The 24,389-nt window shown below is 35.9% G+C and overlaps 1 protein-coding gene across 1 annotated transcript in view; it reads right to left on the bottom strand.

Moving 5' to 3' along the window:
• The window catches only part of SAMD8 (sterile alpha motif domain containing 8), a 44,873-nt gene that overhangs the window by 9,135 nt on the left and 11,349 nt on the right, over window positions 1–24,389 (bottom strand). Inside the window, exon 2 of the mRNA XM_021006098.2 lies at window positions 4,152–4,744. Coding sequence (XP_020861757.1) covers window positions 4,152–4,729 — 578 coding nt within the window. The 5' untranslated portion in view covers window positions 4,730–4,744. The remainder of the gene's footprint in view (window positions 1–4,151; window positions 4,745–24,389) is intronic.

The raw sequence follows: 24,389 nt of genomic DNA, 5'->3' as shown, positions 1-24,389 counted from the left end.
AAGTTTGGGTGAGGGGCAAGCTTATGAGGGGTTGGAAGACATTATATATCAATGTCCTTCTAAAAATGTGGTAAACAGACTTGACCAACACTCTAGACACTATCTTATCAAGGAAGAGCACAGCACCATTGTCACATTTCCTTTTCTGTATACTGTATTTCTGTTATTGATAATTAGTGGAAATGTCAAACCATGGTAGATATGTTTAACAATAAGATTTTGATCTGGAAATTTCTCTGATTTTAAGGATAAAGGGCCCCATATAAATACAGAACACAGAACACATTATTGTTTCTTGATTATTTAAGAATAACATCCTAAAAATTATTTGTAATCATGCTGCTAGAGAATAGGTTGTCTCCTAAATTATAAATAAGGCAATACCAATCTAAAATGATCTAGTCTTGTTAACTGTAACACAACATAATATTTTAGTGACAAAAGCTTTTGATGGTCTGCATAGAACTTAGGAAATGATGACTTTGAAGAGTAAAAATTGTATCTCCCTAGTTTTCCCATTTCCTAGGGGAAAATCTGCCCTGATCAACTAACATAAGTCTATTTGAAAAACACATCTCTATACCTGGAGTGAACATATATTCTAGTATCATTACCTAATGACACTCTTAAAGTCATCCAATTCCTTTATATTGACTATGTTCACCAAGTGACCTTCTAATGTTAATCTATTTTCCCAAATAGACTTAATTCTAATATGAAGAGAATAAGCTGATCTTTTAGCATGAATATTCTGGTCAGCCTGGCAGGTATATTTCAATGTAAATTAGTAAATAGTATTCTGGTTTATAAATCAATTTCTTGAATTTCACTAGCAAAAATTGTCTCCTAGAGTCTGATGAAACCTGAGTAAACTGATATTTAAAAATAAGTTCCTGAATACAAAAAATGAAGGACCAAGAATCCTAGACTTAAGACGGCTTTAACCAAGATAAAGACATCTCAAGAAGCCCTGTTAAAAAAAGCAAGTTTAGAAAAAAACGTTTTTAACTACAACAACGTATAATAACACATTGGACAAGATAGGCAGAGTTTTTCGGTACCTTAGACACTGAAGCTGAGATTGACATTAGCTGGTTCTAAGTCCAAAAGGGTCAAGGACATACCTATCTCTTAGTCTTAATTTGCACAAACAATGACTTTCCAATTAGAGCACAGACGTGAAAACACAGAACCATTAAGCTTCATGACAAGATAAGAAACAAACCTACTTTAGGTCTCAACATGGTGGCAGACAGCTAGAACAAAAGTCTCTGGATTTAAGTTTGAGCTATAAAAATGGTAGGCTCTTTTTATACCACAAGTAGAAAGTTAGCTTAATTAAGCAAACAGTTCTTTGTCACAAATTAGAGCTGAAAAAAAAGTCTTCTGAAGCAGTAACAGACAATTTCAGAAGAGATTCCAATTTTCAACAACTATTTCTTTTACTATTACTATTAAGTATTACAATCTCTGCTAATCTGGGATTTAACAACAATCAGTACCCATGGAAAAAGACTTCTACCATCAAAGAGACACATTTGAAGCCCAGAATCTAGATTTTAGCAAGAGCTTCTAAAAACAGAAAACAAATTCAGATAAATCTGAATAACTCCAAGCCAAATTCAATTAACTCCAAATAGATCCAAAGTTGAATCTAAGAGTAGTTAAAGGCAGTGTTGTCAAACTCAAATTTCTGCCAGCAGCAAGCTCACTTAGAAAACCACAAATTAACATTATCTATGTTGTAATATATTTGTATTTATTTTGTTAAACATTTCAGCTGCACTGGGGAGTTTTATGGCTACTCGTAGCCCCTAGTTTTGATACTTACTACTCGCTTTAAAGAGTGAAATCCCCATCCAGTCTACAAGACAACCAACATGAAAAATGTATTTTAATGATAAAACCTTTTTGGTAGCACTTTGCTGATACAGTGAAGTATTATCTAGTATGTGATAGGAAGCCATTAAGGCAACAATGAGATTAACTGTTGCTTCTTAATTTTCTCTGCAAAGACACTGTTTCCATAGTTTTGCCAGTGTTCTTTGTTTCCAACCAGATGGGCCCTACTGCGTCTATCCTTCTTTGGTTTGATTCTCTTCAGTGTCTGTGAGCCATGAAAAGGTACTTACTTGGAAACTCTCTCTCTGAAGTGCTTGTGCAGAACAAATTAAACTTGACAGTAAATATACAGTGAAGGAACCAAAAAGTCAGTTAAAAGTAAAACTACCTAAAGGGACACTAGCTTCTAATACAAACACATTCCAAATAGCACTCAGTTACTGAGAGAACTAATTTATATTTTGCTAATTTTATTACTCAATTATTGAAAACTTCCAGTGATATTTAACAAATATCAAAAATAAATTATGCAGAAGTCAAGAAAAGGCATTCTTCTTAACCACCTTCTCAGTAAGCTTCAGGAGCTTCCCATTGCCTCTAGGATCAAACACAAACTCTTCTATTTGGCACATAAACCCCTTCACAGCTAACTTGGCTCTCTTACATTGCAGGCTTACTATACATTGTTTCCTCCTTCACATACTTTTAGTTCCAGCCAAAATGGGCTTCTGGCTGTACCTTCACCTTCCCTCTCTGTGCCTTCCCCAAAGGCTGTTCCCCATACTTGGAATGCTGTCCCTGCCTTCCTCTTATCTCTTAGAATCCCTAGCTCCTCTCAAAACTTGGCTCAAGCATCACCTTAAGGCCTTTCCTGACATTCCTGGCTGCTGGTATGCTCTCTCTCTCCTCCTTCTAATTATCTTATATTTACTCTGTTCATGTTTTCTATGTGCTTACAAGCCAACAACATCGTGTATTTTGTCTCTGCATAGAATGTTAAGTTCCGTGAGGGAAGAAACTACCATTTGTTCTTGTATTCTTAGCAACTAGCATAATGTTTGTGATAGCAGGCTCTTAATAAATGTTTGAATGGTTAACTTCTAATTCTTGTCTCTTGGATTATAAATTCTTTGAAGCAAATACAGACTAAATCACTTTTTAGGCATTGAAAATGCTTTTAAAATTCCCTAAACTAAGTTGTTTTAAATTCACTTTTAAAAGAGTATTTGATTTACGAATTTCCTGCCTTCTCAATAGGGAGTGGGGAGGGAAGGAGGGAATTTGGAACTCGAAGTTTTAAAAACAAATGCTAAAATTTGTTTTTACATGTAACTGGGAGAAAATAAAATAATAAATACAAAAATAATAAACACTCCACCCAAAAAAGAATTTGATTTAGAGTCAGAGGAGGACACCTGGCTCAGATACTACATAAGTATAGTAGTAACCTAATTTCCCTGGGCCTCAGCTTCTCAATGTAAAATGAAGAGGTTGGACTAGACAACTAAAGTACTTTTCAACTCCAAATCCAATGAACTTTAAAAATAAAGACAAGGCATATAGTTCTTGTACAAATGGAAAACTTTTTTTTAAGCAAAGCTAACAAGAAGTTGCTATAACTTCAAAATCTTGGGAATTTCTATTCTTAAAACTTAGCTAACTATCACTGAACAAACATTTCTGTTGGTGATGATTCTAGTAACTAGATATATCTAGCTCATTTGGGCTAACCTGTAGGCCTCCAAAGATTACTTTAAACACAGAAGATCTGGTAACCATCAAAACCTAGAGTCATAGAAGCAGATTTAGATCTGGAAGGGACCCTTAGAAGTCTAGTATAACTCCCTCATTTTTCATTGCCAAGACATTGTCACATCATCAGGACATACTTTCACACTGAGACGCAGACTACAAACCTTTCCATAACTTAGTAGATGGTCTTTGACCATGGCTGTGTCCAGAAAACTTCTCACCTTGTGGATAATGACAAGACTCCCAGAACTTATAAAGGCTGGACTGGCTGGTCCTTAAACAACAGAGTTCATTGCTAAAGGAGATACACTTGCATGAAAACGAATTGTTGGCATTCTTTTTCCAGTTATCTGGGCTAAGTTCTAAGTCACTGGGTAAGTGGCTAACTGGGTTTTTAAAAGTATACTTTAATACACTAATAAAACAAATAGTGTATGCCACTAAATGAGACATAATACCAATTACCACAGACATTTTGTTCTAGACTGCTGTTTATTTAGTTTTTAAAACCACATTAAAATGCCTTTTTAATTAATATATTAACAACAAATACTTACCTATCTAGAAATATATCTGGTAGTGGTGGATAAGTCTGCATGTCAGGCACTCGTTCATGGACTATAACCATGATGAAGGATGTAAACCCAAATACTATGAACACATACACACAACTTAATATGGTCTTCCAGTATTCTGGGTCTAATCTTCTAACCATGTGTTTGTTCTTCCCATTCATGTACTGGTACTGATCTGAATTCAAGTCAGTGATAAGTCCATCACAGTCATGTGGTAGTTCCCCATTACAAAGCCAGTCTGAGCCTTGCAGAACACTGATGTAAGGTGACATGGGGCCAAGAAGACTGTCACTGTTGTAACCCATCTCTTCTAAAACGTCAATATGTATTTTTTGCAGTTTACGTATTGATAACATCAGCCTTTTGATGTCTCCCAAGACTTTAATTTCCAGAGGAGGTGACCGTAGGTCATATTCAGTCAATGTTAGCAATGTAAGTCCATCAAGTCTATGTTTATTGCATAAGATATCCACATACTCAAAAAAACCTTCATCTTTCAGCCATATAGCAACATGCTTAGTAGTCCAACGGCGAATGCAGAGTTGATTATGCCCTGCCATTGTCTCCTCTGTTTGCTGGAGAGAAAAAAAAAACAGCAACAAATTAAGCATGAACTGAAAAGGTTCTACATCAAGAATTACACAGATATGCATGCATGCATGCATGTATGTATGTATTCCAGAAAAAGCAACTCACCCACACAGCTATACTTGCTTTCTAGAAAGGTTAAAAGTAAAATTAAATTTAGGGAGTACTTGTACATTATTCTTAACATATTTCTATTTCAATGGATTTATGACTATAGTCCCAAAATGGGGTGGGGGGGTGGGGAGAGGAGGTATTTCAGAAATAGGAAAGCCTATCATACATTTTTGTATTAAGATATTTTTTAAAAATGTTAAGCACATGTTACTCAAACAGATCTGTGATCACATCAAAGTGAATGTGCCTTGCTTTGTTCCTGGCATTCTGTCTATGTTTTCCTATACGTTTGCCACAGGGGCTAAATCCAATGTGCTGGGATATTCTAACTATAATTAAATTGGAGAGATCCTCTGATTGGAATCAATTTTAGAAAATTTTCACTTAGGCTATTAGCAAAAGAATGAGACATATAGGAGACTCAGATATAAATAAAGAACATCAAATTTCTCAAACATGCTCTGAAAAGAAAGTTCTCTAGATAGTTCCATTAGTTTCTGGAAGCTCTTTAGAGCTGTCTTTTATCTTCAATGTGCATAACAATCATAATATACAGATGCCAAAGTGTTGAAAGGAGGTACAAATTGGAGAAAAAGTTGGGTAACTTTTATACTTTGAATATTCCTTTAGAAAGCCGACATGCCTATAATCCCTGTTATCAGGGAACTTGAGGCTGGTGGATCTTTTAAGCTCTGGAGTTCTGATCCAATCTGCTATGGGTTCCAGTGGTGGGGAACCTGTGATCTCGAGGCCACATGTGGCCCTCTAGGTCCTCAAGTGCGGCCCTTTGACTGAATCCAAACTTCATAGAACAAGTCCCCTTAATAAAAGGATTTGTTTTGTAAAACTTGGACTCAAATCAAAAGACTACATCCAAGGACCTAAAAGGCCACCTATGGCCTTAAGGCCACAGATTTCCCATCCCTGATAGCCAATTATATGTCTGAACTAAGTTTGGAATTGATACAGTGTGCCCCTGGAAGTACCAGGTTTCCTAAAGGAAAGATGAATCTGCATAGATCATAAACAAGAGCATATCAAAGCTCCTGTGCTGATCAGGTTGGGACCAGGGCCATAAGTAGCACCTATACTTCCAGCCTGGGTGAGATAGGCAAACCCAGTTTAAAAAAAAAAACAAAATCAAACCCAAAAAACTCTATTGAGCAATCCATTTCCAAAATTGTGTTCAAAGAGCATTTGATGAACTAAAATTTAAAAGTTTTAATATCATCTGAAAGTAGTAAAATATTATCTAAAGTCTTAAGTTTAAGGGGTCAGACTTCAAATGAATATTTTCAAAGTTCTAACAATTTAAGCATTTTACATTTTCCACTGCACTAATCCCATTTTTCTCCCCTCATATTCTTGAGACTTAAGTATTTTTTGTTACTGGGATTTATACCATGTTTTAAAATAAAAACAATAGCTCACATTATATAATACTTTAAGGTTTACAACTACTTTACATACATCATCTTTTGGGTGGGGCAATTAGGGTTAAGTGACTTGCCCAGGGTCACACAACTAGTAAGTGTCAAGTGTTTTGTCTGAGGCCCCATTTGAACTCAGGTCCTCCTGACTTCAGGGCCACTGCTCTATCCACTGAGCCACCTAGCTGCCCCCATACATCATCTTTTTGGGCACTTAAAAAAAATCTTGCGAGAAGAATTAAAGGTCTATTATTTACAGAAAAGCAAAGAGATTCAGAAATGAAATCATTTGCCCATGATAACATAATACTGTGTCAGGCGGAGAATTCAAACTAAGGCCTTGATTCCAAATCTAACATTCTTTTTCACAGTAACATACATTGACTCCTAGATCACAACCTGAAAGTCAAAGGTGCGCGCACACACGCACACACATACACACACGGGTATGTGTGTATATTACATATACATACATAGATATCTATTTATATATAAAATATCTGGCTAGAAGGGACCTCCAAGGCCATCTAGTCCAAGTTGTAAAGAATTGAGATTCTCCCTAAAGCACTATGTCCTAGCTCCCCAAACTCACAGAGACAATGAGGCCGTGTTTATTTGTATCAGTGTGTCTAGCTCACGAAAATCCTTCTTCTTTTCTCCGAGAGGGGTTTAAAAGCTTCTAGTGCTCACCATTCCTGCCCTGTCCACACAGAAACTTATTATGGAAGACTAACAAGCTCTATACAACAGGGAGCTTTCCCAAACATCAAAAGATACTTGTTGACAAAGGCATACTAAAGCATTACCTGTTGTCATGGAGGTTGCAAAGCAAAAAGCAGACTACACCCCCACACACACACTAAACACTGCCTTATAATATTTAAGTACTTAAAAGTAACTTTGGATTTCAAAGGAGCTACAGTTCTCTACCACTGGTATTATACATGGGGTCTCTGCTAGATTTTAAAGAGCTTTTTTAAAAAAGTTTTATTTTTTCACAATTACATGTAAAAGTAATTTTTTTCTATTCTTTTAAAAATTCTCTCCCTCCCCCCCCATTTAGAAGGTAAGCAATTTGACACAGGTTATACATGTGCAGTCATGCAAAAATATTTCCTATTAGTCATGCTGTGAAAGAAAACACCAAGCCAAAAAACGACCCCACAAAAAAGAGAAAGTAAACAAAAAAGCCTACTTCAATCTATATTCAGACAGTACCAGTTCTTTCTCTGGAGGTAGGGAGCATTTTCCATCATAAGTCCTTAGATCATTGTACTGCTGAGAACAGCTAAGGCATTCACATTTGATCATCATACAATATTGCTGTCACTATGTAAACTGTTCTCCTGGTTCTGCTCACTTCATTTTACATCAGCTCAGGCTCATGTTTAAGTCTCTCCAGGTTTTTCGGAAAGCATCCTGTTCGTCATTTCTTATAGCATACTAGTATTCCATCACAGTTATATACCACAACTTGTTCATCCATTCCTCAATTAATGGGCATTCCACCCCCTCAATTTCCAATTTTTTTTGCCAGCTTAAAAAGAGCTGCTATAAATATTTTTGGATATAGAGGTTCTTTTCTTTTTTAAAAATCTCTTTGGAGGGGCAGCTAGGTGGCGCAGTGGATAGAGCAGCGGCCCTGAAGTCAGGAGGACCTGAGTTCAAATCTGCTCTCACACCAAAAACTTACTAGCTGTGTGACCCTTGGCAAGTCACTTAACCCCAATTGCTTAAAAAAAAACCCAAAAAAAAACAATAAAAATCTCTTTGAGATATAGACCTAGCAGTAACATTTCTGGGTCAAAGGATATGGAGAGTTTTCTAGCCCTTTTTTGGATCAGTTCACAACTCCATCAACAATGCGTTAGGGTTCCAATTTTCCCACATCCCCTCCAGCATTTGTCATTTTCCTTATCTGTCATGTTAGCCAATCCAATAGGTGTTTCAATCTGAGCTGTTTTAATTTGCATTTCTCTAATCTAGTGATTTAGAGTATTTTTTTTAATGAGTAGATAGAAAACTGTTCATATCCTCTGACCACTTGTCAATTAGGAAATGACTTGTAGTTTTATAAATTTGACTTAGTTCTCTAAATCTTTGAGAAATGTGTATTATCAGAGATACTTGCTGTTGGAAAGTTTCCCCAATATCCTGCCTTCCTCCTAATTTTGGCTGCACTGGTTTTGAGTAAAAAAAAAACTTTTAAAATTTAATGTAATAAAAATTATCCATTTTATATCCTATAATATTCTCTATCTCTTATTTGGTCATAAATTCTTCCCTTAACCATAGATCTATGTCTTATATACTCTGCTAATTTGCTTGTATCATTCTTTATGTCTAAATCATGTAATCCATCCTGCTATCCATTTCTGCACTCACATTCACAGTTATGATTATTGTGTATTTTCCACCCTCTGACTTTTTCCTTACTTATCATTCCACCTCTCCTTTCATCTTCTTCTGCCTCGAAAGTGTTTTGTTTCTGGGGGCAGCTAGATGGCAGAGTGGATAAAGTACTAGGCTTGGAGTCAGGAGGACCTGATTTCAAATCCAGCCTCAGACACTTGACACTAGCTGTGTGACCCTGGGCAAGTCACTTAATCCCAATTGCCTCACCAAAAAAGAAAAAAAAAGTGTTATTTCTGAGCACTGCTTCCCTGAATTCACCCTCCTATCAGCCCCCCACTCCCCATCCCCTTCTCCTCCTACTTCCCTCTAGGGTAAGATAGATTTCTATACCTGAGTGTGCATGTTATTCCCTAAGCCAATTTCGATGAGAGTAAGATTTAAACGTGGCCCACCACCACCTCCATCTTCCCCTCTACTAAGCTCCTTTATCTGAGATAATTTACCCCCTTCTCTCTCTTCTTTGCCAGTATATTCCTGTTTCTCAGCCCTTAATTTTATTTTTTTGGATATCATCCCATCATAGACAATTCACACCCATACCCTCTATGTATACTTCTTTTAACTGCCATAATGAGGAAGTTCTTAGGTGTTACAAGTATTATCTTCCCACGTAGGAATATAAAGTTTAACCTTACTGAATTCCTAATGATTTCACTTTATGCTTTTCTTGAGTCTTGTATTTGAAAGTAAAATTTTGTATTTAGCTTTGGCTTCTCAAGAATTCATTAAATTCCTCTATCTCACTGTCAATTTTTTTTCCTCTCATCGATTATACTTAGTTTTGCTGGGTAGGTGATTCTTGGTTTTAATCCTAGCTCCTTTGACTTCTGCAATATCATATTCCAAACCCTCTACTCCTTTAAAGTTGAAGCCTCTTAGTCTTGTGTTACTCTGACTGTAACCCAGCGATACTTGAATTGTTTCTTTTTGGTGCTTGCAGTATTTTCTCCTTGACCTGAGAACTCTGGAATTTGGCTATAATATTACTGGGAGTTTTCCTTTTGGGATCTCTTTCAGGAGGTAACTGGTAGATCCTTTCAGTTTCTACTTTACTGTCTGGTTATAGAACATTAGGGCAATTTTCTGTGATAAATTTTTTTTTTTTAAACCTTCAAATCTTGGCTGGAGAAGAGCTTGGGGTTAGGCAACTTCCCCATATGGACCACCAAAATGTTGAGATTTAGGGTTACTGAGACTCCGAAATTACAATATGCAGGTCTTACTCAAAAGAATTTGACTCAAGCCTTCTTTCAGCCAAAGACAAGGTTTATTAAAGATTTGCCACACTGGCCAGATTATTAAGGAATCTGAACCCTTGATAAATTTCTTGAAAGATGATGTCCAGGCTCTTTTTTTTTTTATCATGGCTTTCAGGTAATTAAAAAATTTTTAAATTATCTCTCTTGGATCTATTTTCCAGGTCAGATGTTTTTCCAATGGGATATTTCTTTTTTTTTCATTCTTTTGGTTTTGTTTTATAATTCATTAATTTCTCATAGCTTCCATTTACTCCATTATAATTTTTAAGGAATTATTTTCTTCTTTTGGGCCTCCTTTTGAGCTTTTGGACCTCCATTTGGCTGATTCTACTTTTTAAGGCATTCTTCTCTTCATTGGCTTTTTGGACCTCTTTTGCCATTTGGTCTAGTCTATTTTTTTAAGGTGTTATTTTCTTCAGTATTTTTTGGGTCTCCTTTAGCAAGCTGTTGACTTGTTTTTCATGATTTTCTTGCATCACTCTCATTTCTCTTCCCAATTTTCAAAAAATTTTTTGAGCTCTTTCATGGCCTGAGACCAATTCATGATGAACTATGTTCCTCTCCCAGCCCAGTGCAACAGACCTTTCCCTTTGACCATCTAGGTTGTCTTGGGCTAGAAATTTGTTTCACTGTCTTTTTGTGGGTTTTGCTCCTCTAGAATTTGTCTAGAGTCATTTTTTACAGGTATTTGGAGGAGTTTGGGGGAGAGCTCAAGTGAATCCCTGCTTTTACTATACCATCTTGGCTCCGCCCCAGGAATGATTTTCTTTAGGCCAATTTGGCCATTTGGCCAATTCTACTTTTTAAGGAGTTGTTTTCTTCAGTGAATTTTCATACATCCTTTTCCATTTGGCCAATTCTGCTTTATAAAGTGCTGTTCTCTTCCATGGATTTTTGTGCCCCATTTATCCCATTTGGCCTGTTCTGTTTTTTAAGGTGTTATTTTCTTCAGTATTTTTTTGTGACTCCATTACCAAGCTGTTGACTCTTTTTTTTCATGATTTTCTCACATCACTGTCATTTCTTTTCCCAATTTTTCCTCCAACTCTGATATTTGCTTTTCAAATTCATTTCTGAGCTCTTTCAGGAATTTTTTTTGGGCCAATTCACATTTTTCTTTGAGGATCTGCATGTAGCAGTTCTGACTTTGTGTTTTGATATTCCCTGTCACTATGGTAACTTTCTATGGTCTAGTTCTTCTGCTGTTGTTGTTTGCTCATTTTTCTTTTTTGTGAGGCAATGGGGTTAAGTGACTTGCCCAGAGTCACACAGCTAGTTAAGTGTTATGTGTCTGAGGCCGGATTTGAACTCAGGTCCTCCTGACTCCAGGGCCGGTGCTCCATCCACTGTGCCTCCTAGCTGCCCCATGTTTGCTCATTTTTCCAATCTATTTCCTTCTACTTTTATGTAAAAGTTGGGCTCTGCTCCTAAGTTGGAAGGGGTGCTGTCCTTGCTGTCCTAAGCTTCAGGCTTTCTGTGCTGTTATTTTCAGAGCCAGTTCAGGGGAGGGGAGGGTCTATAGGTTTTCAGTTCTTCCAAGGTGATATGATCTAAGGAGAGGTTCACTGCTTTCGTGGCCTGTGTTCTGGTCTGAGGGCAACTACAGAACTCTTTTCGGCCCTGGAACTCTGTCCAGGGTCCCTGCTCCTGCAAGTGCTGCACCTTGCTCTGACTACAACCCTGACAGCAAAGGGTCCCCTGTAATCTCCTTCTGACCAACTGTCTGACATCAGACCTCCCCCGCCCCAACTTACCATCTCTGGGTTGAGAACTGCAGAAGGTACCATCACCAACTGAGCCGTCCCCTAAGGCCTGCAGATGGCTTACTGGGACATGGTCTATACTGGACTGCACTCCACTCTCACTCCAGTGGGACAGACTTTTTCTGCCGACCTTCTAAGTTGTCTTGGGCTGGAAAATTGTTTACCCTGTCCTTTTGTTGGTTCTGCTGCTTCAGAATTTGTTTTGAGGCATTCTTTTAATGTTATTTGAAGGGGAAACTGGGAGAACTCAGGAGAGTCCCTGCCACTACTTGCCAATCTTGGCTCTGCCCATTCATAGCATAATTCCAGTTCTTAGAAATAAAATTAATACGTCTAATCAGCCTAATGAAGAGCTAGTAAATAATGTTTTTATCAAGGGTTTTTGACTTACATTGAGATTCTGGAAGTGGAAAGACTTGTCCCTAGTCCTCTTTGAGGAGACAGGACATCACCATCCCACCGGTGCAGGTGGTAGGATTTCTTCATGACAATACTTGTAACTTATTTATTTATTTATTTATAATGTATACATTACACATTTATTATAGTAAGATTCAAAATATTATTGTTGGTCATAGTGCTTAATTGTTTCATCACAAACCTCTCTTTTTCAATAAATCTTTTTAACATTTATAATTCTCTATTTAGTTTTCAATATTTTCAAACCTGAGATCTAAACACTTCAATCAATTTTATTGCTAAGGAAAGTGAAGGAACATATTAACACCCAGCTTACTTTAAGCACACTGGGAATGTCACACACAAGTCTGACCCTTCTCAAAACCTACCTCTCCTCATGCACCCTGGCTTGGTTATTTCAGAACCACAAGCACATGCTTCAAAGGGTGCAGTAGTACTACGCAGACAAATGCTTTTACTATAAAGGTCCAATTTTATCTTTCATTTTCTCCCTATCTAGCCATCTTCCTTCTAGTAAAGACAGAAAGAGCTTACCACCAACGTGTTCCAAGTCACTCCCATCCTTTTACAGCATTGTTAAGATTGTTCTCCAGTTCAGTTTACCCAATTTTCTTTCTTCTTACATTTTTGCCAAATAAACTTTACTCTTTGAAACATTTTCTTCCGACTTGATTCACTAGGTTTTCCTTTCTACCAACACACTGCTAACAAAGAACCTTTGATGTTTTCTATCTGGATGCTAAAAGCTATGACAGATCACATAGAAACCTCCTTTGAGCCTGCTACTACTATACCCTTAAAACATGACACATCTTGTAGTTGCCTATTATGATGTTTCAGGTAAGAACATGTCCTATAATTATATCATCTTAGGATCTTAGTATTGTATTTTACGCCACAGAAGGAACCAGTGTTGATCCAAATTGTTCAAAAGGGAGTTCACAATTTGCCCTTCCCTTCCTCTTCACCCCATCTCCTTAATTTTTTTTTTCCAAATCAGTTTAATACATTCAGGTAGTATTACTGAGGTTATTTGTAGTTTTGCTAAAGAATGACTCATGAACAGAATACATCATGTAACATGTTATTGCATTATGTAGATTACACGATATAATAAATTACACCAGGAATTGAGAAATGAAATAACTCATCAGTATACACCTAAGTGGTTCACATATTTGGGATTTTTCTTTTTCTCTACACATTTAACTCAGCAAGTATTTACTGAACCTGCCATGGACTCAGAATTGTACCAGATACTAAGGGTACAAGGTAGGCACCAAAACAGAAACAAAAATTTATAATCCTAATGGGGAGAAATTGCAGACATGAGATGGCTGAGGAACGCTTCATAGAAGAAGAATAGAGTATCTGTCTTCATTTTGAAAAGGAATTGGCTGGGTATAAATACTTACAAATACACATCTCTAAATGAAGAGCAGTCAACCCTCAACTTTCTGCTTATGGATTATCTACTTTGGAGATTATTGGTGGAAAATTCTTAATACTGATTTCCCTAGGAGGCACCAAAAATGCTTCTAGGCTGCTTACCATATTAGTTGCTATGTACACAGGGAACGTTTAAGACAACATAATTAGAAAAATGACACTACTGACAAATTATATTTGGATAGCTTTTTCACATACTTTATTCATATTTATTCCTCACTATTAATCCTGTGAGGTAGGAAGGGGATTATTATCCCTATGTTACCCATGAAAAAACTGAAGCTCAGAGATATTATGTGATTTGCTCAAGGTAACAGAGACAAAAAGTGGCAGTCCCAGGACTAGAATGCAAATCATCTAATTTCTAGTCCAGTTCTTTCCACCATACCACAGCCTAAATGATAATATATACATACATCTTTTTAAAAAATCACTTAGTGCATGCCAAACCAAAATAACATTTACCTGCAAGATTTCTCCCTTATTAATATTTTTAGTATAAAACAAGGAAAAGGCAGCTGGGTTCTTAATAAGGATCTTGATTATTCTTTGAGAATCCAATTCAATAAACATTTATCAGGTGCATATTACATATAAGGTATTGGAAATACAAAGATTAAAAGAATCCCTGACCTCAAAGAACTTACAATTTAATAATAGAGGGGTTAATATATGTACACAAACAAGTAAGATATAATCATCAATGGAGAGATCCAGACAAAAATATTTATAGTAGCTCTTTCTGTAATGACAAATAACTGGAAATGAAAAGACGTGCCCATCAGTTGAAGAATAACTGAACAAATGATATGTGAATATAATGGAATAATATTATGGTATAAGAAATAATGAAAGAGATGGTTGCAGAGAATCCTGAAAAGACTTCTATGAACCAATGCAGGGTAAATTGAGCAAAACCAGGAGAACAATTTACAAAATCTTAACACTAGAAAAACAACTTTAAAAGATTTAGGAACTTTGGTAAATACAATGACCAATCACAATTCTAGAGGACCTATTATGAATCCTGATAGTCATACCTCCTGAGAGAGAGGTGATGACTTGGTACAGATTGAGATGTGTATTTTTTGGACATGGACAAAGAAGAAATTTGTTTTGTCTGACTATATGTGTTCCATACAAGGCTTTGTTTTGTCATTTTTTTTGAGAACTTAAGATTTTTGTTAACTGAAAAAAAAATTTTAAATGACAATGTTTAAGACATAAAAAGTTGTAGAGGTTTATTGCATATGTCAATATATACAATTATTTGATTTTGTCTCAGTCAATTCACATGTTAATCTTGGACAAATCACTTAACTTCCCGGAGTCTTCAGCTGTAAAAAGAAAGGGCTGGACTAGATGGCCTTTAAGGTCCCTTCCTCCTCCCACATTTCATCCAGGCAAACTGGCCTTCTCTCTGTTCTTCCATGACACTTTTCCTTTCTCCCTGCCTTCGCACAGGCCAATCCTTGCGGTTGTAAGGCAATCCCTCCTTACTTCCCCTGCCTCAGAATCTCTCTCTTCCTTTAAGATATAGCACAGGCACCATCTTTTGCATGAAGCCTTTCCTATCTCCCCAACTGCTAGTGCCCTCCCTTCTCAAATTTGCCTTGTATTTAACTACTCTGAATATATTTGTATTTATTCAACTTTATGCCGTACATATTTATATAGATACTTGTTCTCCACATTAGAATATAAGAACCTTTTGAGTATGGCTTCTTTGTTTCTTTGTACTTGAATCTCCAGTGCCTAGCACATGCCAAGTGCCTGGCATACAGTAGGTGTTTATTTAACAGATGATTCATAGATCTGTGATCTTGTAAGGGCTTGAGTGAAAGGCATAGAAAATAAAGGGGTAGAATAATTAAGTAAATGTTTTCAACATTTTAAAAAATTATCTGTTCTTCTACTTTGACATAGAAGTAGAAAGTACTTTAAAGACCTTAGGATAACTTAAAAACAAAGTTTATACCTATATATAACATATATTAATATTTTTTTTAAAAAATACAGAAATCTCAGAGTAATTATATGAATTTTGAATGTCTCACAATGCTATAAACCAATATAACTTAAACTAAATGATAAACTTCAGTCCCACAGTTATTGCTTCTATGGCATGAGTTACCAAGAGATTTCAAAATGTTTTCATAAATAACATTCAACATAAAGTCAAAAAAAATCTGAGTGGTAAATATTCCTGGTCCTGCCATAACCTGCAGCATAATTTTATGCTACTTTTATTTTCTGTTGGTTTTTCATCTGTAAAATGGGACAACACTACCTATTTTCTACTTAGTTATAACGACTATACATCCCAGATTTTCCACTATAGTCAGGAAAACAAAATGTACTTCTAAAAAGGCTTTGCGAAAGGAATTTCACTTATTAGAACACATGCCCCAATTTTTAGTTTAAAAATACATAACTATTATGTATACATATCACACAGAATGTTCAGGACCAAATAGGATAAAAATACTTGGTATTCTCCAGAGATAGATGACATATTACAAAGGAAGAAATGAATCTTATTAAGATTATTTGCAGTAAAACACAGATGACATTTGTGTACAGATACATATGAAACACTAATAAGTACTGCATGATTTCATTTAAGAAGTTAAATTTTGGAACTGATTGTTACGATTATGATAATACTTGGTATTACCAATGGTTCACAGTTATAAGGTTTACATACATACATACATACATATCCTCAATTCTGGTTGTAAAAAAAAAAACCCAAAGGATTCAACAAAACTTTCATCAATCCTATTTCTTCACCAGGTTTTTACTTCTTTCAGATTGCATATTGTTGGGTTTTTTAAAAAATTTTTAGGCAATTGGGGTTAAGTGACTTGCCCAGGGTCACACAGCTAGTAAGTGTCAAGTGTTTGGTCTGAGGCTGGATTTGAACTCAGGTCCTCCTGACTTCAGGGCCGCTGTTCTATCCACTGCACCACCTAGCTACCCCTTAGATTGCACATTGACTCAACTTGAAGAATACAAAAGTGCATTATTGAGTTACCAAAAAAAAAAAGTGCTATATAAGGTCCGAGATTAAGGTAGTTTACTGTAAACTAAGGAAGGCCTCCTGTTGGGTTGAAAAGTATAGATCCAAAAGGCAAATTCGGGGAGTGAAGGGAATTCCACGGATAGGGAAGGCTATGAGCAAAGGCACTGGAGGCATGACAGTAAAAACAATGCTTATCCATTGGCTGAAGTACAGAGGGAGTAAAAGGTAGTAATATGAGATTAAGCTGGAAAAAGTGGCAAATCAGATTATGTGGGGGTTTTTTTAGGCAATTGGGGTTAAGTGACTTGCCCAGGGTCACACAGCTAGTAAGTGTCAAGTTGGTCTGAGGCCAGATTTGAACTCAGGTACTCCTGACTTCAGGGCCAGTGCTCTATCCTCTGCACCACCTAGCTGCCCCCTTTTTTTTGTTTTTGTTTTTTTTTATTTTTAGGCAAATCAGATTATGGAAAGACTTTAAAGTCCAAGCAGAAGAGTTAAACTCTGAATAGGTCTTGGGGAAACCACTGAAGATTTTTTGAGCAAAAGAAGACATGTCAATCTATACATAAAGATTATCCCCAAAACTGTATTTTTTCCATGTTCACCCACAAAAAAGATTTCAAGCAGCAAGAAGATCACAATTTTTTGACTTGAAATATGTATACATAGATAGATGTTATAGTACATATTATACATATTGTTTCTCCTCTACTTCATTCTGGCTATCTGACTTTGAGCAAGTCATTTAACTTCTTGGTTCCCCTGGCAGTTTTCTAAAGCTTTAATTGCAAAGAAGGTACCAACCTGCACTGACTGAGACAAGGAAATTCCTTACTAGGAGGTTTTTATACCAATGAAATCAGAGGTCCAGTCTCTATCACCTATCACACATACACACACACACATATATGTATATACACATACCTATATTAAAACATTGTTTTCTATTTTCTACTTCAATACACACTCAAATATCTATAGTAGCACATTTTGCTTAGTAAAATATTGGAAACAAAGTAGATGTCCTTTTATTGGGGAATGGCTAAACAAATTGTGGCACCTTAATGTAATGGAACATCACTGCACTGTAAGAAATGAAGACTATGAGGAACACAGATAGGCCTAGAAAGACATGACTGGTGCAGAGTAACAGAACCAGGACTATAATGAAGAATAAAAATATAAACAGAAAAAATAAGAGCAAGAACAGAAATTACACTTGTAAGTTTAATGGTCAAACTTGGCCCTGAACAACTTATATTGAGTTGCCTGCCTTTTCAATGAGGGTGGGTGGGGAGGGAGGAAGACAGAAAATTTGAAACCTAAAGTTTTAAAAACATATGTTAAAAAAAATGTTTCACATGCTACTGGGAAATAAATATAGGAAATGGGGTGCAGAAGTCTATCCTGCCCTACAGGAAAATAGAAGGGGAAGGGGATAAGAGAAGGGGAGAGAGATAGAAGAGAGGACAGAGTAAGGGAAGGGATATTCAGAATGCATGACATCTTGGGGTGGGGGGAAAGGGGAGATGGGGTGAAAATTTGGAACTCAAAAACTTGTGGAAGGGAATGTTGAAAACTAAAAAGAAATAAATTTATATTAAAAAAAAAACTTGGCACTGAAGGGATAGGTATGAGAATCTATCCCCCTAAATTCCTTGAAGAGCTATAGGGCTATGGACGTGGAACACTACATATAGTACTGGTCTTGAATGATGGGTTTCTTAGTTGTGCTGAACTTACTTTTTTCTCCCATTTTTTATTTTTTGATATGGAGGATGGATCTGTGTTTCAGGCAAATATCATTAATTTGTGTTTATTTAAAAGTTTACGTCATCGTTCAGATACTACTAGAAAAATCATTGCACTTTGTTCTTCCTTAATAACAGTCACATTTTTCTTACTTGAGATTATTTTAAAATATATTTTCTCCCCAAATTAGATGCAACCAAAAGCTAGTAAGTATCAAAGGTCAATACTATGTTGTTAAGAGAAGAGAACAGTCAGCACCCTAAAGAGCTCGCTGTCAGCAGATAGTGGTGTACTCATAGTTCCAAGCACAAGAGAAAAGCACAAATAGATAACAACTCTTTGTACTATGTGGAACATAAGACAATAGTTCTTCTTACAACATTTTAACTAGAAATTTTTGATCGATTAAGATGTAATCTCTCAAAATATCAGTTCTCTACTAGTATAACTTTTTTATAATTTAATGCAATTATGATTAATTATCCAAACCCCTAAAAAAATAAGGAAATAATTTTCAATTATGATGTTATTTTCATGTTTGATAAGAGGAAGAAATATGATAATGAACATAAAAATTTATATTATTAAAACCTTGATTTTCTTTACTCATTTGACACAGCTATGTCAGAAACTACCCACAATGGGTCCTTAATCCATTCTATAATATACATTTTGTCTTAATTTTCGTGAGCAATTCTGTTGTCCTCCATCCTATCAACAACAGAGAAATGATAGAGGCTTAATGGAAAAATCAAAAGTAATCAAGGCTATACTTACAAATGCAGTAATAACTATCAAGAAACCACCTCAGCTCTTCTCCCTTTTTTCTATGTCCCTGGAGATCTGTCTGCTGTGCCCCTTTCCAACACTGGCACATCAGCCAAACGACACTTCACGTGGTCACTATCAGAAGTGACTCAGACATGAACGACTAAGAGGAGCAATATTATTTATGAATCAAAAATGACTCCGTACCTAGGGAAGGCTGGGATTTAGTAATCTTTCAGAGATGAAATACTGATGACTTAAAGCTCGTATCTCTGCCACTTATTACCACTGGTATGACCTTAGACAAATCCCATCAACAAGTCCGTCAGCATAGGAAATTTCTATACCCACAGTCCCCCATTTCTGCAAAGAATGGAAGGAGATAGGTACATTGTGTCACTTCCTCTTCTGGCCATTCTCATTATGTCAGAATTCAGTTTCTTCTTCTTTTGTTCTTTAAAATGTTTATACCTTTTTGCTTCCTTAGTTTGCTTCTTTATACTGGGTTGCTGTCAACAGAACACAAGACTTGAAAAATTCCACAATTAGACAAATCCTGTGCCTAGTCCATATAGATTGTTACAGGATTATTTGCTTAAGTAGTACTCTGCACTCCAAGTTCTTAATTGTTAACAAGTATGGCACATTTTTTTTTAAGGCAATTGGGGTTAAGTGACTTGCCTAGGATCACACAGCTAGTATCAAGTGTGTGGTCTGACGCCAAATTTGAACTCAGGACTTCCTGACTTCAGGGCTGGTGCTCTATCCACTGCTGTTCCATACAACATTCTTATATTCAAGTCAACATTCTTGTTTATTTCACTCTGAATTAATTCCTATACAAGTCCCATGTGCTTTTCTTCCTCCTCCCAATCTGGTGAAATCTTACTCTGGTTATCGTTGACTCCTTGCCCATAATGTTACTTGGGAGCAGGGTCCCAGACTTCTCATCACAAAACTGCCTTGCCCCAAGCAAAAGGAATTCTCCGGGTTACATTTCTCCCCCCCTCCTCCACAATACACACTAACTTTACTTTCCAGTTGCCCTTTATTTGCATTCTTCCTCTATTGAATGTAAGCTCCTCAAGGATAAGGACTATCTTACTTGTTTGAATCTGTTTCCCCAGGACTTAGCATAGTAGTACCTATCATAGGACTGTCACATAGTAGTAAACATATCTTTAACTTCCTTGGATATGCCTATCAGAAGGATCTTGGGGTATGAACATGTTAGACTTTTCCTATTGAAATTACAAATTGTTTTCCTGAATGACAACTAATTCACAGCTCTACCAACAAAGTATTTACTACTGTATCAATGTTTCCACAGTCCCTCATTTCCACCTTTCAGTATCTTTGCCAATATGCTAGGAATAAGGTAAAGATCTGGAATTGTGCTGAATTTCTCTTACAAGTAATCTGGAGCAATCTTTCATGTGGTTATTGATAGTTGCTATTCTTTTGAGAAGTTTATATCATCTGTCCACTTGTACACTGGGGGAATGGTTCTTGGCCTTACAGGTGTTTGTGTTAGATCCCTATATACCTGGGAAATGAGTATCTTATCAGAAATGTGATGTGAATATTTTCCTCCCAATTGACAGTTTCCTGTCTTGTTCTAGTTCCAATAATTTTATGTAAAAGCTTTTCAATTTCACACGATCAAAATTACCTATTTTATTTTTTGTGATCACCACTCTCCCTTGTTTGGTTAAGCAATAACTCCCTACTTGTGGAAGGTACTTTACCTTGATTCTCTTCTGATTTGTTTATGGTTTGACCTTTAATATTCAGGTCTCATTTCCATTTTGAGGTTAAAGTGGTATATAGTGTAAGGTACTGGTCTAAACCTAATTTCTGCCAAACTCCTTTCTACTTTTCTCAGCAGTTCATATTAAATAAGTTTTTCCACAAGTAATTTATGTTCTTGGGTTCATGATTAAGTTCAATAGTTGAACTGTTTCTGATTCTTCTTTATCTAGCCTGTTTCACTGACTTATTTTTTAACTAGTACCAACTAATTCTGTGGTCTTTTCATAAGACCACATTCTGGGTCAATTTCAACTAAGATGGAATTGTATTCTGTTGTAATTTCCTGTACAAGTTATACTGGATACAGTTTTCTCCTTCCTTTTCCATTAAATCTGTCTAATATTGTCATGGATTTTAAATCCACATTGAATTCTATGCTAAAAAGCTACATATTTATTTCTCTCAATCAAGTACTTCTTAAATATTAGTAAAGAACTGTTTGAGAGGTAAAATAGCTTATTTAAACAAGAGAAACAAAGACACTGGCAGTTTTCCTATAAAGACATACAAAAGTATACAAAGACTAAGAGGGGAGACAAAACTAAGAGTATACTGAAAACTAAAGGCGAAAAAATATTAAATGCATATATTATCATTTTGTCTAGATTGTAGGGCATGAATACAATCTAACTTAAAGTGGGAAAAGGCAAGGATATGAGACTTTGCAAAAGTATACATACTTTGTCAACAGGTACATAGCATCATAGACTTGGAGCTGGAAGGGAACTTAAACATTACCTACTCCATTTCCTTCATTTTAGAGTAGTAAACTGAGGCCCAGAGATATTAAGCGATTTTATCAGGGTAAATAAGTAGTAGAGTTAGAACTGGAATTCAAATTCTGCCCTTGTTCTACTATACCATGCTACAGAAACAGGCAGCAATAAAAGATCTTTAAAAGAAAAAAAATCTGAATTTTGTACTTTTGTTTAATTTGATCAATTCTTTGATGAGTATTCTTAATATAAACATAAGTTGATACTTTTACATGAAAAATCCTATTATTAAATTTAGCAATTTTTTTGGGAAACATCAACAATATTTTCACAAATAAATTTATGAAACCAAATTGATAAACTGATAAGATTTCAGAAGGCTCAAAGTAAAAATATATACTCAAACTGTATAATTTACATTATTTTGTCATAAAAATAAGAATTTTGATTTAGGCACATGAAGTGCATATATAAAGTATTTTGATCTAACTCAGCAAATCACCAACCATTGTCAAAACAATTGACCAGCAGAAAGTAATGTGGAAATAAAGCACTCTTCCAATAATGTCTTGATAAAGCTCAATACCTAAAGTATGTTTTTTAAAAAAGTCTAACACAAAATCCAGGCATTAAGCTATACAATTTCATCACCAAATCATTACAGATAGTTCCAGATTTGTCTGCCTTGTCTACCACTGAAGAACCAAACCAGGCTGCTTGGCTCAAGATAATAATGTATATGATTACACTTGGATTTGTACTGACAAGAACTTCTCACGTAGAATTTCACCAGTAACATTTTTAGCTCTCTTCAGAGGTCTTTACTTTACAAATCAAGGACTCTTAAAGAACTACAAACAAAATCCGGTTATTCTACCAGATTTATACAGTTCCCCTCAAATGAAATGAGACCAGAGAGCTTGGAATTGTTAGTGTCCTACTAGGATTTAGTTTCTAAGGCTTCCTTTTTTTAGGTAGCTAGTAAAAAATCCTGATCAATAGCTGTACAAATGTAATCTACTGCTCATAACATTTCTTTTTAATGAACACTTCCCTCACACAGAAAACCTTTCAAATACTGAAAGTACTTTTAACCTGAGTACATGAAATAATTAAATTACTGTCAACAACTGTTTGCCAGAACTAATTTGTAACCTCAAAGATGAAGAGAGCATAAGAAGGAATCATCTAAGTGGCTTTCAAGAATTTCTTAATAAGATACCTTAGTCAATGTAACAATGTTACTGTAGCCCAAGTTAACTAGAAAAACAACTGAATAGACTCATTTTTCAAAATAAATAATGAAAAAGCATTCATTAAAATTTACTATGTCAAGCATTGTGCTGAGGGCTGGGGATACAAATGCAAAAGCAAAAATAGTTCTAACCCCATGGAGCTAATATTCTTATAGAAGACCACCCAGGTGGCCAGGGAGGGGTACATTGATTCTTAAAATGACTGAGGTTGTGGGGAAGTAAACAGAAATACTCCACTTAGGGGGGCAAGATAGCAGAGCTAATTAAATCATGGTTCCAGTACTAGCGAATTAGGAAGGGGGAATAGAAATCATACCATATGTGGCATCAGGGTGGTTGGTAAGACTGTTTGAGAAGATGAGATAGTAGGGAGTGCAGAAATAATGTAGTATGCCTAGAGGGGCAATCATTAATCAGGATAAGGAAAGAGAGGTAAATTAATAACATCCAACAAATGGGCATTTTCACTGGCTGTCCTTAAAGACTGGAATCCTCTCCATCCTCATCTCTGCCTTGTGGTTTCCCCGGCTTCCTTCAAGTTCCAACTAAAATCTCACCTTCTAAAGGAAGCCTTTCCAGAACCGCCTTAATTCTGGCTCCTTACCTCTACAGATTCTTTCTGATTTGGCCTGTATGAAGCCCATTTGTTCATAGTTGTTTGCATGTTGTCTCCTTCATTAAATTGCGAGCTCCTTAAGGACAAGGATTGTCTTTTATCTTTATTTGTATCCCCAGAATTTAGCACAGCGCCTGGCACACAGTAGGCGCTTAACAAATATTTATTAACTATTGATTGACACCATTGGGGTCTATTAATGCCAAAATGTGACACTGAGAAAATGAAAAACTATTATTCTTACTTCATGACAATAAGAACCCAGAAAATTTCTACCTGAAGAAGTTTAGCCCCTGATTTTCAGCCTTCCTGACATTCTTGGAAAGTCATGGAACCTTTCTGTTTGATCTAGTCTGCTTGGCCTCCTAATCTACATTCTGCTAGGTGTGTCTGGTTCCTAGGTTCATTCTTCTCATTGTTGATCATTAAAGAACCCAACTGCAGTAGGAAACTAAGTTCAATGTTAATCCAAATTCCTGAAAGTAAATTTGATTAAATTTTCTCTCTACAATCAATATTTGTTCTTTCTATTAACAGGCAGTGGTACATCTTAAAAATTCCCTTCTTCCTCTGGTAGGATGAACAAACTACAACAAATGCAAATAATATCTTCAATGACAAGATATGAATTACTGGCTAAATGAACTTACAACTTTAAAGCAATCTTTAAAACAACAACAACATATCTTTTCTAATATATGCAGAATTAAAGCTATGATTGCAATAACATTTTTACAACATTAATTATACATTTTATTTGGAGATCAAAGAACAAAATGATGTTCTTTGTTACAAAGTTCCTTATCATTGACAGGTTATTACAGAGATGGAAAACTT

This window comes from Phascolarctos cinereus, unplaced genomic scaffold, assembly GCF_003287225.1.
Source record: "Phascolarctos cinereus isolate Bilbo 61053 unplaced genomic scaffold, phaCin_HiC Scaffold_3;HRSCAF=262, whole genome shotgun sequence".
Lineage (NCBI taxonomy): Eukaryota > Metazoa > Chordata > Mammalia > Diprotodontia > Phascolarctidae > Phascolarctos > Phascolarctos cinereus.
Note: the sequence above shows the minus strand (reverse complement) of the source record. Positions and strands in the feature narration are given on the sequence as shown.